We start from the raw sequence: 14,292 nt of genomic DNA, 5'->3' as shown, positions 1-14,292 counted from the left end.
TCGTGCTCGCTTTGGCTAAGTTCTCGTCTTTGCTCTCTTGCCCAGCTGCCCTGCATTATGTGCCATCTCAGTTCTGCTCCCTAGGCTTTTCCTCTATCCCGATGTTTGTATTTGGGCCACGAGTATCCTCGTCCGTTACACTGTGTGTTCCCTTAAGAGTAGCCTATGCTTTTCAGAAGGTAACGAAGCTTGAATTCATGATCGAGCGCGCGCGGAATAACGCGTGGTAGGGCAAAGGACACGCAGAAGAGAGAGAGCCCGAGAACGAGATTGCCCATAGAGAAGGGCGGACACTCATATCATAACTTCGCCTGGGTATAGAGTGTCTATATTGGTTAACAACTTCTTTCGCAAATTCTGTGTCTAACTACGAGAGTTAAGTCAACAAAAACCAGCAAAGGTGTTGCAATTTTGCATGTGACCGCTTCGTGATTAAGCAGTACAGTCTCGGGTCTCAAGTCAACTTCACATCCCCTCTCCCCGTCAATCCCACCCATCCCCTCCCACACCACTGTCGTTTCGTAAAACGCACTTCAAGTTCATGAAGCAACAACAAGCATTTTAAGCAGAGTTTATTTTTATTACTGTCTTGTTGTCCTTCTCCTCATCTTGTACTTGTTCTTCGCTGACTGTGGATGATCTAGTGGTTCAAGGTCCAATTCTTTCAAAAGTTCTAGGTAACGCTCAAAGCGAGTGTCTTTGAGATGCTGCAGTCTCTTCCTCCTCTTGCAAATCAGCCAGTGAAGAAATACTTTGCTGTGTTTGTTCTGAGATAGATGGAACCGACAAATGAGTGTTAAAGTTATCCCCGTTCAACATGACCTTATGTCGCCGGTCTGTACTCACGACCTCGGTCAAGATTAGCTAAGATTCTCCCATACAGACCTGCTCGGTTGATAAGAGCTAATTATCAACTTCAAGTTCATACAGTGTGTAACTAGTAGATGTGATTTAAAACTTTTATCGACAAAGAATTGACTTTTTTTACCTTAGCTCCCCTCTTTCCATCCTCATTATTCTTCCTCACTGCTTCGATTTTGACACACAATTCTGCAACTGAAAGGGATGAAATTGGTAAAGAAGACTTCTGTAAGTAAAAAATAGTACCTTTTGAGTTCGAGATTAAAAGTTACCCAAGTTTTAAAACTTCCTCAGAACTGCTAATTGCCGGTTTTCATGTGACGTCATCAATTTCCAAAATAAGAAATTACCAATCCTTGTGAAGTTTTAGTTTCATCAGATGTAAGACCCTCTAATAACTTGACGTTTTGCAACGTTTAAGCCCGACAGGGTTCCTCATTATGTAATGGAGCACGTCGGAATTTCCAAGTTTATGCATTGCGTGACATTAAAATGGTGGCTCAATAAGGCTGTCAAGTAAGTCAAAAGATAAGTTATTGCTCAAGTTTTTACTAACTAAACAGTCCTTGCTCTAGACAAAGTATTAATTTCAATGTATCGGAGCTCTAGAGTAATAACGTTTCGTTTCAATGACAAAACTCAATGACAGATGTTTCTGTTACTTTACGGCCGCCATGTTTGTGTCCCTCCAAGGGGCACAAACATGGCGACACCACACAAAGCTCTATAAATTTGAGTGAAACACTTTTCGGAATAACGCGCGGATGGAAAACCGTACAGACTTAAAATTTGGCGAGGTTATTTATATATCAATCATCTTTCATATCTCAGCTTCTTGATTTAATTTATTGAATAGTTACGATTTTTATTTTTGATGGCGTGACATTGCAAACCAGCCATAGAAAATGACAGTGTAAGATAAGTTTCTGAGACAATAAGAATTAAATGTGTTTTTAGTACGCAAGTTTGCACTAAAAAAATGGACTATTTTTTCGTTAAAATCAAGCCAAGAGTGATCTTGTGTAATGTAGTCTAAATGTAATTACATGTCATCATTGAACTTACTGTATCGTTCTTCCTCGTCATTGTATTGTTCTTTGACTTTTTCAAGTGCAACTTTTCGGTGCTCTACCTGCAAATAATAAGGATCACAATGGATTGGTAAATATCAACTAAGGCAATGTAGTCTTCCTATGCTTAGGTAATTCATGAAATACGCACATGTATCAAATAACCAATGGTACCTTTGACCGTAGTTAACTGGTCATACTTTGTCAGTAACCAAGTTTACATGTACACCATCTTTACTTTATCAACATGAATGACGTAAATGAAAGAGGTATCGAGCTTGAACAACACACATTTAGAGGATATTTCATGGCTGTACAGAGATATGAAATTTCTCTTCGAGTGATGACAACTGAATATTTCATGAGCAAGTGCATTAAACGAGTGAAATATTTTTCAACATGCAAACACAATGTGGGCGCAACAAAAATCTACGATATTAATAATAGACTTTGAATTAATATTATCATTAATAATTAATATATGATATCTTACCTGGCTTGCATTTTGAAGACTGAACACTCTTTTGACTTCTTCAGGAGCACTTGTTACAACAAAAAGAAAACACAAAAGACACAGTAATAACATCTACTTATTGACCAAGAGTGAAGTCTTTACGGGCAAATCTCAAACCGAGACCTTGCAGTACTGACCGAGCGATACTTTCCTGTTAAGACTAAACGTTCGAGGTCAATATTTTATATTTATTATATTGCTTTTTGCCTTGGTTTTGCAGGCCCGTAATCACCCCATGGGTATTACGGCAGAATAATGCCCTAGAGTTGCCAGTCAGATCCAATCAGAGTGCGCATTATATCGGCTACAAACACAGGCAATATAATAAATAATTTTAATATATCTATTAAAACAGGGGTCTATGTAATAATAACACTAACCCAATTCAAAGTGTTCCAACAATTTTTCCCAATTTATTGTTTGGGACATATTTTTACAAAGTATTTCAACCTACAGTTTAGCAAGAATGGAGCCCTTATCATCTTGTCACCATTATCAACTATAGGTGTTTCAGTCTACAGTTTGGATATACAGTAGTTTAAGCATAAAAGAGTCGAGAAAAGTGTTAGCTGTTTACAGTGTAAACAGTTTGCACGAATGGAGTTCGGACATGTCGTCATCTTGTTGCCATCATCAAAATAATGCAGATTTTTTAAGACTCTGAACTGTCCAGACTCCATTCGTGCAAAGCTGTTTATTAGCTGACATTTTTCTTGGCTAGTTCCTCAGTAACTCTAGTTTCTGGTAAATGTTTTAGTGCCTCCTAATACTCAGCAATTTCTGTACATTGCAAGTAAAACAAAAGTATCCACTTGTAGAATTTCAAGAACTTTCATTAACTATACTAAAAGTAAGTGACTCTCTCTATGTTTCAACAAAGTTATGATTACTGGCTTTCAACTAGTAACCATGCAATGCATCGTCATGTTTAGACAAAATGTGTTTCATGCAGCCTAAAGACACATACTTGTGAAGTTCCTCGATATCTTCAAAACCACTGACGTATTTTCTACCATTTGACCAGGAGTCAGCTTTGAAAACAAAAACAAGAAAGTATCAGAAATGAAGAAAATGATGTTGAAATTATTTCTTCTTATTCACATGTACCAGTATCTGTGTACAACACTCTGAATCTCTCATCTGAAAACACCTTTGGGACCAGAAAGTGAGGTGGCTGTCTAGTGGAAATAAAAAATCTTTGATTTGTCTGCAGTTAGGATCATGACAACCTCAATCAACTTGTGGAGTAACAAGCTTGAATATGAATTATCTTACATTTCTCACAGATTGTCAGAGACTTATTGCCTATAACCTACTGATTTGGGGGTACACCAAAACAACATCCATTAGAAACAGATTTCATCAATTATTGATGAAATCTGCTTCTCTGGTTCTCTCTCGACCTTATGTATTGATCAGTTAATATTGGAAGAGAATAGAAAGTGATCTTCAGTTCCTTGCCCCCATGTAGGAGATTGGGCCAGATTGAAGTTCATCACATTAGAGAATTAACTGGGGATATTAAATGTAGCACTACAGATTTGTAAATTACAACAAAAAAAAGTCTGTTGGAACACTCTTTCATTCATTCATTCATTCATTCATTCATTCATTCATTCATTCATTCATCCATTCATTCATTCACTCTATGCTCACAATACATTGTTTCAAAAAACATCCATGCCCCTCCCATGGAGTGTTTTTTGGTTTGAACCCAGCAACACCCCCAAAAATTCCAGTTTTGGTTTGCACTTTCCTTTAAAATTTTGGCTTTTGAAAGCCCACCCCCTTGAAACTTCTCATAACCCTCCTTGTGGTGGGTATGGATATTTCTGGAACCACAGAACATGAGTGTTGTATCTCTGGATGTACAAGAAATCTCATGATATCAGGATCACATTTGACAAGGAGAGGTACATGTACGCTGTAACTTATATAGTTTTGAGTGGCACTGTACTGGAGATTACCAGTACTGTTACTCTCAAAACATCAAACCAAATGTTTTAATACGTAGTTCACTTGAAGTTTTCACCCATTAATTTAATTAACACCTAATTCTGCACACTGTACAGACAGTGTGTTATCATAGTGCAACTACAATTGGACCTTGCTAATTCGAACTCGGTCATTTCAAATTCCCCATTATTTCGAACTTAAAACCATTTCCCTCTGATTCACCCTTCAGTCATTTACTATCAGCTATTTCGAACTCCCACTGTTTCAAATCATTTTTCACTTCCCCTGAGAGTTTGAAATAGCAGGATTCAACCGTATGATTAAGCACTCAGACTAAGGGTATCTTACAATCTTTATAGAGTTTTTTTTAACTATAAAGTGTCACCCTCTTTAAATAAAGTTTGATTGATTGATTGATTGAATCATCTGTCTCAGGATCAATGATCTAAGATCAATTGCATCGTGGTGTTTCAAAGGAACTAATGAATCTTTACCCAGAGTTGATTAACATCAGTACCTTTGCTGCACCATGACCCAAGTGATCTTGTATCTTTGACTGTTATCATCCCAAGAAATGCACCACAAGTTTTATACCAAGAGGATTAGACATGTGATTTACAAATCTCATAAACAAGGAAAGTGCAAGCTTAACTACCAATAGTATACTATTACAGTGTGTTGTCAACATTTGGTTGCGGTAGAAAACCCGGGCTGTCCAGTCGATGAAATCAATAACCGATAACAATCAGTCAGTCTTCAATGATGATTGACCAATATTAATCGATACCAATTAGCTAATCTTATCGAATGCTGGATTATTTTTCCGATCAATGATTTCCATCGGTTGGACACCCCGGACCCGACCCAGCTAGAGAAATACTCTGCCTCACCTGTCAGATCCACTACTGCACTAAGTTTCTTGCAGTAGAGCTGTAAAAATCTTCTTGGAATCCTAACTACAGAGCTGGATGCCGAATTGGCTAGAGGCAAAAAAAAAGGAGACTTCGTGAAGCAAACTGTTCGATCACCTGAACAACTCAACAAGCAGGCCAGCTTCAACCGGACACAACGCCTGCTGGCTCCATTGCGAAGAAATGTTAAATAAAATCAAACATTTACTACCTCTATATGCGGATATAGTTCTCTGAAAAGCCAAAGGCGACGGTAAAGCCAACAGCCGCCGAAGAAGGCTCATTTTAATTTGTTTCACACTGTAATCCGTGCTGTTACACCGCCATCTTTGATTCTGGTCAGCAGCTTGAACAGCAGACTCCGTAATAGAATCCCTCAATCCCAGGCTCTCCCGACGGCCTTTATTGAAATTTTCCCACAAAGGAAGTCGAAAACAATAGATGGAAGCTTTTCGGGTCAACCAAAAAGTAGGCTCGATTACCAGCCATGAACAGCCGGTGTTATGGGAATAAGGACCCGCGGGAACCGGATCCGAGAGAGCGGCGAAAATCAAATCGATCTCGGTGCAAGAAAGTTTAACCACCACGTGTACTTAGGATAAACCAACGCCTAGCTAGATACATTAGCAGCCCCCTCCAGGGGTGGATGGGCATGTATCCAATAGAGTTTCATATAGGATCCAGGACGGCTCAACCCCGAGGGCTAAACCCTTATCCTTTAGATATCATTTTTGACGGAAAAGGTAACAAGTTAAAATCTGGACACGTTATGTTCAGTTTCCCATTATTAATGGCACGAAACACGGCGACAACAAAGAAACACCTCTCCTACCCCTCGGAGGGATGCGGTCAGAAGGTACAGTCAAATGTATTGACCATTATCAGCACGTGAAGTTACAGACTTAGTTGAAACCCTTGACCAGGCAAATCTCCTGTTTTATGACTTTTATTCCCGAGTACACGTTGCCCTAATAATACTGTCTACGTTTCACGGGTCAACATGTACTGCTAAACCGTGATAATGGCTGCAATGTTATGGGTCATTCAAAGTAAGACATTCGGATTGACAAATCACACTCGATTTAATGTTTTGTCCATTTAATCAGCAATAACAAGAAATAGTACGTTGAAATGACTCATGATATAATTATAGTTAAATAAACCACTAAGTGACGGTTGTGCTCTGTACAAATATATGAAACTCAAATATCAAATACATTGTGTTGTGTTCTGTGTTAATAAATTACTCTTGTTCCAGGCATCAGCACGTGGAGTCTTCAAAGCCGGTTTAGCTCTGTATTTAAAAAATTTGTAATGTGAATGCTACCTGAGCGAACAACTCATCAGTAACTCCATCCGTTCATTATTCCTGAAAGGAGTGAGAGCGCATGGTATACTTATAGCCTAGTTGCCAAACTTCACACTCAATATGTCGCGCGGCGCGACTGTTCGGTGATGATGTTTGCGCTTTGAATAGAGGTAGCCAGAAGTAGCTAGATTTCACAGTCACCGCTGAGCTGCTTCAAATGAACAGTTTGAAAGAGGTATAATATCTGCGGGCTCAGTTTCTTCCAATTTGCTTGATGTTGAGACTTGTGGGGTGCGGATAACACTCAGAATGGTGGCCCATACAAGACTGACAGCCAGGCAGAAGTTCAGTTGGTAAGCTACTGGTATCAATTTAAAATTCACGACCTGAATGACGAGAAATGAAAAATACAACAAAAATAAAAAAATATATATCTGGACGTGGAAGGCATGAGAAAACTTGTCAGGCTGGAATCGAACGAAAAACTCTCACGTTTTCATTCCCTGCGGCTCTCCAATAAAATTGATGAATTTTCTCTCATTTGGCTATATCTTCTCTTATCCACAGAGGCTCGAAAGTGTGTTGTGGTGGGGAGACTCCGTTGAGCAATGACAGTGACGGAGCAGTGGAACGTGAAGACCCATTCGACATTAAGCCTCTCTAGCTAAATAGGAGAGGCTCAGTTCGCAGGGTGCTATAGCTACTGACCCATGCACCCCACGGGCTGGAGAGCCACCTGACAACGTCCTTAAGAGCAGCTTCGCCTAAATATCAACTAGACTTGGAAATAGCGAAAAAATCGAATTTCTTCAAACTCGCCCAGAATGAAGCCCTACGGGCACTAGTTACAAAAATATCGTTTTAAGTTCGATAAATCAAAAATTATTTTTTTCCGCAATTTTTCCGTTTCGATGCCCCAAATCGGCCAAAATCCATCGAAAATGAGCGGCATATTCAGAGGCTCGTAAACTCAAAAGCAAAAATCTTCATTACAAACTGATTGCACGTCGTATTTGTACTTCCTTTCTTGTCTATTTAAACCTAAATAGATCGTGATTTGATTTGCACTTAAATATTTGACGAATTTTTTAAGTTAACGACCCAAGACAGCTTTACAAGAGGTCTACATTTAGCCTATTTTCAAATGCTAAAAAGGCGTTCTGGTACACGGCTTTTCCCAAAACGACTAGTTTGGTCTGAAAGAGCATTGTTTCTTCTTCAAATTAGTGAAATAAAATTTTTGGGTAAATAAAATCGCGAGCGCTGAGATAGCGAACTAAATGCAGCACCTCGTCCTGAAAACGTGACCTTTGACCCGAGGGTAACGAAACCGATTACTGCAAGAAAACCCGGAAGAAAAGCAAACGCTTCGTTATTTTGAAACAATTTCTAGTGATATCCCTCCGAAACCATGATTGCAAGAAACTATTTCCAGATATGAAATCTTGCAGGGTCAAAGACGGGGCTAAAGGGCGCATTTTGACACAATAACTTTGTTTGCTGAGAATTGAATTGCAGTCAATTCCAGTGAAATTTGCAAACTTGACGCATGTTAGCCGATACTTACCTGAATATTTATATTTATATTTATAGAAGAGTCGTCTTCTTGGATTAACCTTCAAAAGAAGCTGGATCCAGATTTGGAAACCTCTAAAAGAAGAAATGTTTAATGTTCCGTGACCTGCCCGCTGCTATAAATTAGCTTAAATTCCATGCACATGCCGACCGCATGTTTGTCGTAAAACTCACTTAACTCCACTGACAGTTTCCATGGGTAACCCCAAAATAAACAATCCCCAAAAATGTAAAGTGAAATTGGCTGTCTTCATGAACAGTTGAAAGCTAGAGTCAAGTTCCATTACCCTTTAAAAGTGCTTGATTCTACTTTGTTCACTCAGTAGTTACTGTCACGTTCGAATACCGCTTAGTATCGGTCATGCCAAAACACTGCAGACCGTACAGACTGAGTAAGTTTCCGATACAAAGTCTTGTACGCGTTTGTCTATTGAATCAAAAGTCAAATACTGCGCTTGTGCAGCCTGTGGGTAAATGACAAACTTTCAGATATATTTAACACTATTTTGTAACTAGACCCAAAAAAAGGAGTCACAATGAAAAGCCCAAACAAGTGTCTGCAGTCTGCACGGTCTGCACCGTTTTGGCGTGACCGATTCGCGGCATTCGAACGTGAGAGTAGTGAACAAAGTCGACGCAAACAAATAAAATCAAGCACTTTTTAAAGGTAATGGAACTTGACTCTAGCTTCTAACTGTTCATCAAGACAGCCAATTTCACTTTACATTTTTGGGGATTGTTTATTTTGGAGTTGCCCATGGAAACTGTCAGTGGAGTTCAGTTGATTTTACGACAAACATGCGGTTGGCATGTGCATGGAATCTATAGCATCGGGTACGTCACGGAATATTACACATTTCTTCTCTTAGAGGTTTCCCAATCGGGGTCCAGCTTCTTTTGAAGGTTAATCCAAGAAGACGACTCTTCTATAAATATAAATATAAATATTCAGGTAAGTATCGGCTAACATGCGTCAAGTTTGCAAATTTCACTGGAATTGACTGCAATTCAATTCTCAGCAAACAAAGTTATTGTGTCAAAATGCGCCCTTTAGCCCCGTCTTTGACCCTGCAAGATTTCATATCTGGAAATAGTTTCTTGCAATCATGGTTTCGGAGGGATATCACTAGAAATTGTTTCAAAATAACGAAGCGTTTGCTTCTCTTCCGGGTTTTCTTGCAGTAATCGGTTTCGTTACCCTCGGGTCAAAGGTCACGTTTTCAGGACGAGGTGCTGCATTTAGTTCGCTATCTCAGCGCTCGCGATTTTATTTACCCAAAAATTTTATTTCACTAATTTGAAGAAGAAACAATGCTCTTTCAGACCAAACTAGTCGTTTTGGGAAAAGCCGTGTATCAGAACGCCTTTTTAGCATTTGAAAATAGGCTAAATGTAGACCTCTTGTAAAGCTGTCTTGGGTCGTTAACTTAAAAAATTCGTCAAATATTTAAGTGCAAATCAAATCACGATCTATTTAGGTTTAAATAGACAAGAAAGGAAGTACAAATACGACGTGCAATCAGTTTGTAATGAAGATTTTTGCTTTTGAGTTTACGAGCCTCTGAATATGCCGCTCATTTTCGATGGATTTTGGCCGATTTGGGGCATCGAAACGGAAAAATTGCGGAAAAAAATAATTTTTGATTTATCGAACTTAAAACGATATTTTTGTAACTAGTGCCCGTAGGGCTTCATTCTGGGCGAGTTTGAAGAAATTCGATTTTTTCGCTATTTCCAAGTCTAGTTGATATTTAGGCGAAGCTGCTCTTAACAGCCCTGCTGGCTTTTTTACGCCCGTATATAGCACTTACCATAACTACAGGCCAGATCATCCAGCAGGCCTTTAGTGTTGGCCAGTACAGTTCCTTTAATCTTTCAACAGTATCATCATAACTGAGGCCTTCCATCGCTCCCATGCTGAAAAGGATTTTTTGGTAAGGTCAAGGTCCTTCGCAAATTTAGTAGTCACGAAATCAGAAATTTCAGTTTCCAACCTCCCATAGCAGGGTCGACAACAAAATGTTACACGTTGAGAAACAAGTAGAGTTAGAAATTTCTATTAAATTTACAGCCGCTATTATTTTTGACAAACCGTTAATTGTTTATCCTGCGAAAAAAAAGTGAAGAAAAGGTAGTTTAACATATTAAAAACTAAAATAAAGCGTCCCAAATACATGAGGGGTAAAAAAGCTGCAGCATATAAAATTGAAACCTGCAAAAATGTTTAATAGGCTGGACATATATATACATGATTCGCTTGATGAAACGTGAAATTAAAAAAAAAAACAAATATCTCTGCCGAGAAATCAGAAGGTGAGCCAGCCTCAATTCAACAGATACTCTCTCTACGCATGTCCAAAAACCGTTAATAAACTTGAACTTAAACGCATGCGCACAATTAAACCCGAGCCAGGATTTTCTGGTCCCGGTTTTAAATTTCGTCCAGAACGTCGGGCGTTCGGTCACCGCTGACCGAAAACCCGCGGACTATGGAGATGAGATTGAAAGACCCGTGACCTTTAATGTTTTCTATGAAAATGAAATCGCAAATACCTGCCATCATAAAGGTGTACTCACCTCACATGGTAAACAGCAGTAATAATTGGAGCCCAGTAACCAAATTGATCTAAAAACATTTTCACAAAGGGCACAAGAGAGGCCCGGGCTGCTATCTAAAAATAATGAGATAATGACAATTCCAATCAATGCAAAACTGATATAAGGTTACTAAGGACCCGCACCCGGGGAGAGGCTGGGGGAAAGTAGTGACTCCCATCAGGAGCCCATTACCCGGAGCCTCTATCTCCCATACTAACCCTGTGAGTCAACCCTTTCCCGTATCTTTCTATTTTTAGTAACAGCTCTCGTGGGAGTTTTCATATGACTCCTATTCAATACCCAATTATACCCGAGCTAAGACCATTCTTTGTTATAACAAAGACTGAAATCCCACTTTTGTGCCCTGTTTTGCATTTTCTATCTGTAGAAACAAGATATTTCGTGGGAAACCAAGAGACCCTTGCGGTTATTACAGTTCTAAAAATAGAATGATACGGGAAAGGGTTGACCCTACGTTACAGTGCAGATGGAGGCTCCGGGTGATTGGCTCCTGCTCCCATATAAAAATGGACAGGGTGCTCATCATACCTTTTAGGGGTTAAAAAAGCAGTTTTCGAGTACCTCATAGGGTGTTCAGCCTCAAAACTTCCACAGCGGGAACTTTCACGGTACCTTTTAGGGTATTGAGCCGAAAAAATATGACAGGGGATATATTACAAGCAACTTTACAAGTGGAAGATGTTCGATGCAATCGTCTTTATCACTATTGAAGCGTCCGTTAATGTGTTGTTTTAGTTATTGGTACCTATTAGAGGTGAAAAACGTTTCAAGCCATGCCCACAATACAGGATCTTGGTACCTCTTAGGGATTATTTTCAAAATTTCTGACAAGCACCCCATCCTTTTTTTAAGGAGTCCCCCACTAGGGACATAGGCCTGCAATGCATGCAAACAAAGCCCACTGTGTGATGTCCATTATTCTGGCCACAAATAGCATTAGATTCCAGTCCCCAATTAAAAGCAGCACATTGGCAACTGGGGTTATTCACTTATTTTTGCATAAACATGGATAATGTACTGGCTATATGATTACCAGGGTATTCCATCAAAATTGCCATGTTCAACAAATGGGATACCTATTTGGTTTACAGAACTAGCTATCTTATCTGAAACATTGAACTTCTACAGCTAGCAATGCTATATTAAAGAAAGAATAATAACATTGTCTTGAGTTCACCAAAGTCAAGATGTCATGGTCATAGCAGCTGCAATCCACACAATCTTGTATTCCCCTTCCTTAACCCAAGGGTTTCTGCAAACATGGCTTTTAAATAGAGTTAACTAAAATATAAATCTCCTACCTTACTGACAGTGAGCCATTCCAAAAAGTTGAAATGGACATGAGCGAGGGGAGCCATTATGAGAGAACCATATATCATAGATCTCAGTAGGCGCTGCCAGGCAATTAATAAAAGTCAAAAACAAATTATTCACATTATTTTACCTTGCATGTAAGATTAAAAAAGAGAAGTACTATGACAATCTTATTGGCTAATATAGTCTAAAAATAAATTGTCAACTAAACAACTTTGGTAACTTCATAAATCCCCAAAACAAGGCAGCTTGGACAACCCTGATACATCACTGACATCTTGTCAGTCATACTCATGTCAGTGTTCAGGTTTTTGGTGATTAAGAAGAGGCAATGTACTTCATCAATCTAAATTGTCAAATGTCTCATTTCCACATTAGTCTTAAAGACTCACTTGAAGAAAATCATAGTAGTAACATTGTATTCAACATTGCCAAGTCTAATGAACTTGTTTGTTGAAATCAACATCTTCCATTATTGCCTTCAGGTGCATCTCATATAAGGCAAGTTCTACACATTAGATACTTTATCATTGATACTGTTCTGAGTGCCAGTAGCTTTCTGAGCAATGAAATCACCAATACCATACAGCACTGTGAAAGTAACGAGAGAAGAAATTGAATCCTTGAATTGTGTGAGATAATGATTGACATTGATTATGCAGAATTGGAAAACTTCAGAGACTGCACGCTTATTTCGAAGATTTCACTGGCAGATCTACTGGGGTGCCAGAGGGCCATTGGCCTCCTGTTACTGGCCTTAATTAAAGGCATGGAGGGTCATAAAAATTTTGGGACTCCCTCTTATGAAAGCTTTCTAGATCTCAGCTACTGGACATTTGAAATCATTTGAATTTATTAAACTCGAATCAACGACCACTATCATTCAAGATAAAACATTCATCAAAATTCTTGAAGCAGATTCTGATTGTCTGGGACAGAATTATTCAGCACTCAAGTCTTGCTTTTCTCTGGCTAAATTATGATCATCTTCAATGTGGTAGACTGAACAGCCCACAAAATACATTTTACTCCGCCTACACCACTCTCAACAGTGTTCCCCACCCCTCTTCAGCGTACTACCCTAACAGCAACTGCCATTATTTCAGGACAACTTATTCCTATAGCTATATGATTTAGACGTTTGAATTATAATTGTTAGGTTAATGTTATACATTATTTTATACATTACCCCCCGATGTGATACATTTTGTTCTGATTGGATGCTTGTCCAGCATCTTATTATACCATGTAAATGGATTCCGTGTTCTTGAAAATACTGAATAAGACAAAAAGAGATACATAAATGGGCAGCATAACCAGATGTTATTGATGCATGGCAGGAACGATGTTCATCTACATATCCAGTCCAATATCCTAAGTCCAGTCCAGTCCAGTCCAGTCCAGTCCAGTCCAGTCCAGTCCAGTCCAGGCCATTCATTTCTTTTACAATGAAAAAAGCATTATGAAATAAAATAGAAAATTTTATAGTTATTCGAAGCAGGTAAGTCTCAAAGGGATTCTATTGTCTCGGCTATTGTTAAGTTAAACAAGGAGCTGTATGCATAATAAATGATGTATGGCAGTATTTAAAATATGATGTGGCATGATTCAATAAATCAACTGCAAAACCCCTTTCGAATGGACCAAAATCAGTTATAGAGACATTTTCGAAGCATGTTAGCTGATGTAACTTCCAACACAACTGCAAATAACATTAAGTTGAATACTTCTCAATCCTGCACGCGAGCAGGAAGGTCGAATCCAATATGTTCCAGGTCCACTCCGAAGGTACTTTCCACATATATTGGATCGCCAGGCAAAGATGTACGAACAAACACATCGCTGAGCCATGGTAAACGCTGTGAGATAAGTCGTTCTTTGACGAGATACCTCAAACGTTTCTATGTGTTAAAAAATGCAAATAAAATGGACCTGAAGGCGAGGCATTATATTTGGAAATAATGTTTTAGCGTTTCACAACATTTGCAGATTACGTAATTAAATATCAAGAATTGTGGGAAGGACGACAGAACTGATGGGAGACGGAACGTTACGCGATGTCAACGTTGAAGGCGCGGGATGTTGGTTAAGTTATTTATTTTGGAGGTAAATAATAGAAAATTTCCTGTGTTATTAACGGTTTATTTAAGGTGTCGCATAGTC

At 38.9% G+C, this 14,292-nt stretch overlaps 2 protein-coding genes across 2 annotated transcripts; both read right to left on the bottom strand.

Moving 5' to 3' along the window:
- Positions 1 to 557: 557 nt before the first annotated feature.
- Positions 558 to 5,674, bottom strand: LOC110057870 (uncharacterized). Its single transcript, XM_020764475.2, has 7 exons — positions 5,524 to 5,674; positions 5,292 to 5,381; positions 3,413 to 3,476; positions 2,425 to 2,473; positions 1,927 to 1,993; positions 989 to 1,056; positions 558 to 767 (listed from the first exon to the last, which is right to left on the bottom strand). The coding sequence occupies exons 1-7, from the start codon at positions 5,594 to 5,596 to the stop codon at positions 582 to 584; spliced, it is 597 nt and encodes a 198-aa protein (XP_020620134.1). The 5' UTR covers positions 5,597 to 5,674; the 3' UTR covers positions 558 to 581.
- A 701-nt stretch (positions 5,675 to 6,375) lies between these two features.
- On the bottom strand, positions 6,376 to 14,131 carry LOC110057919 (uncharacterized). The gene is made up of 7 exons (XM_020764530.2): positions 13,857 to 14,131; positions 13,319 to 13,405; positions 12,653 to 12,720; positions 12,117 to 12,209; positions 10,774 to 10,868; positions 10,008 to 10,113; positions 6,376 to 7,007 (listed from the first exon to the last, which is right to left on the bottom strand). The coding sequence occupies exons 1-7, from the start codon at positions 13,978 to 13,980 to the stop codon at positions 6,819 to 6,821; spliced, it is 762 nt and encodes a 253-aa protein (XP_020620189.2). The 5' UTR covers positions 13,981 to 14,131; the 3' UTR covers positions 6,376 to 6,818.
- Positions 14,132 to 14,292: the final 161 nt, after the last annotated feature.

Source organism: Orbicella faveolata, unplaced genomic scaffold (assembly GCF_042242905.1).
Source record: "Orbicella faveolata isolate gen_17 unplaced genomic scaffold, um_ofav_v1 contig_12, whole genome shotgun sequence".
In the NCBI taxonomy this organism is placed as follows: Eukaryota; Metazoa; Cnidaria; class Anthozoa; order Scleractinia; family Merulinidae; genus Orbicella; species Orbicella faveolata.
This window is presented reverse-complemented; position numbering and strand designations above follow the sequence as displayed.

Coding starts and splice junctions, on each gene's coding strand:
- LOC110057870 (XM_020764475.2), bottom strand. CDS start 5,596: ATGAGCCTTCTTCGGCGGCTGTTGGCTTTACCGTCGCCTTTGGCTTTT. Junction 3,477..5,291: donor TGCAGTAGTGGATCTGACAG/GTGAGGCAGAGT, acceptor TTGTTTTCAAAG/CTGACTCCTGGTCAAATGGT. Junction 1,994..2,424: donor GTCTTCAAAATGCAAGCCAG/GTAAGATATCAT, acceptor TATTATTTGCAG/GTAGAGCACCGAAAAGTTGC.
- LOC110057919 (XM_020764530.2), bottom strand. CDS start 13,980: ATGGCTCAGCGATGTGTTTGTTCGTACATCTTTGCCTGGCGATCCAAT. Junction 10,869..12,116: donor AATGGCTCACTGTCAGTAAG/GTAGGAGATTTA, acceptor CATTATTTTTAG/ATAGCAGCCCGGGCCTCTCT. Junction 10,114..10,773: donor ACTGCTGTTTACCATGTGAG/GTGAGTACACCT, acceptor AATCCTTTTCAG/CATGGGAGCGATGGAAGGCC.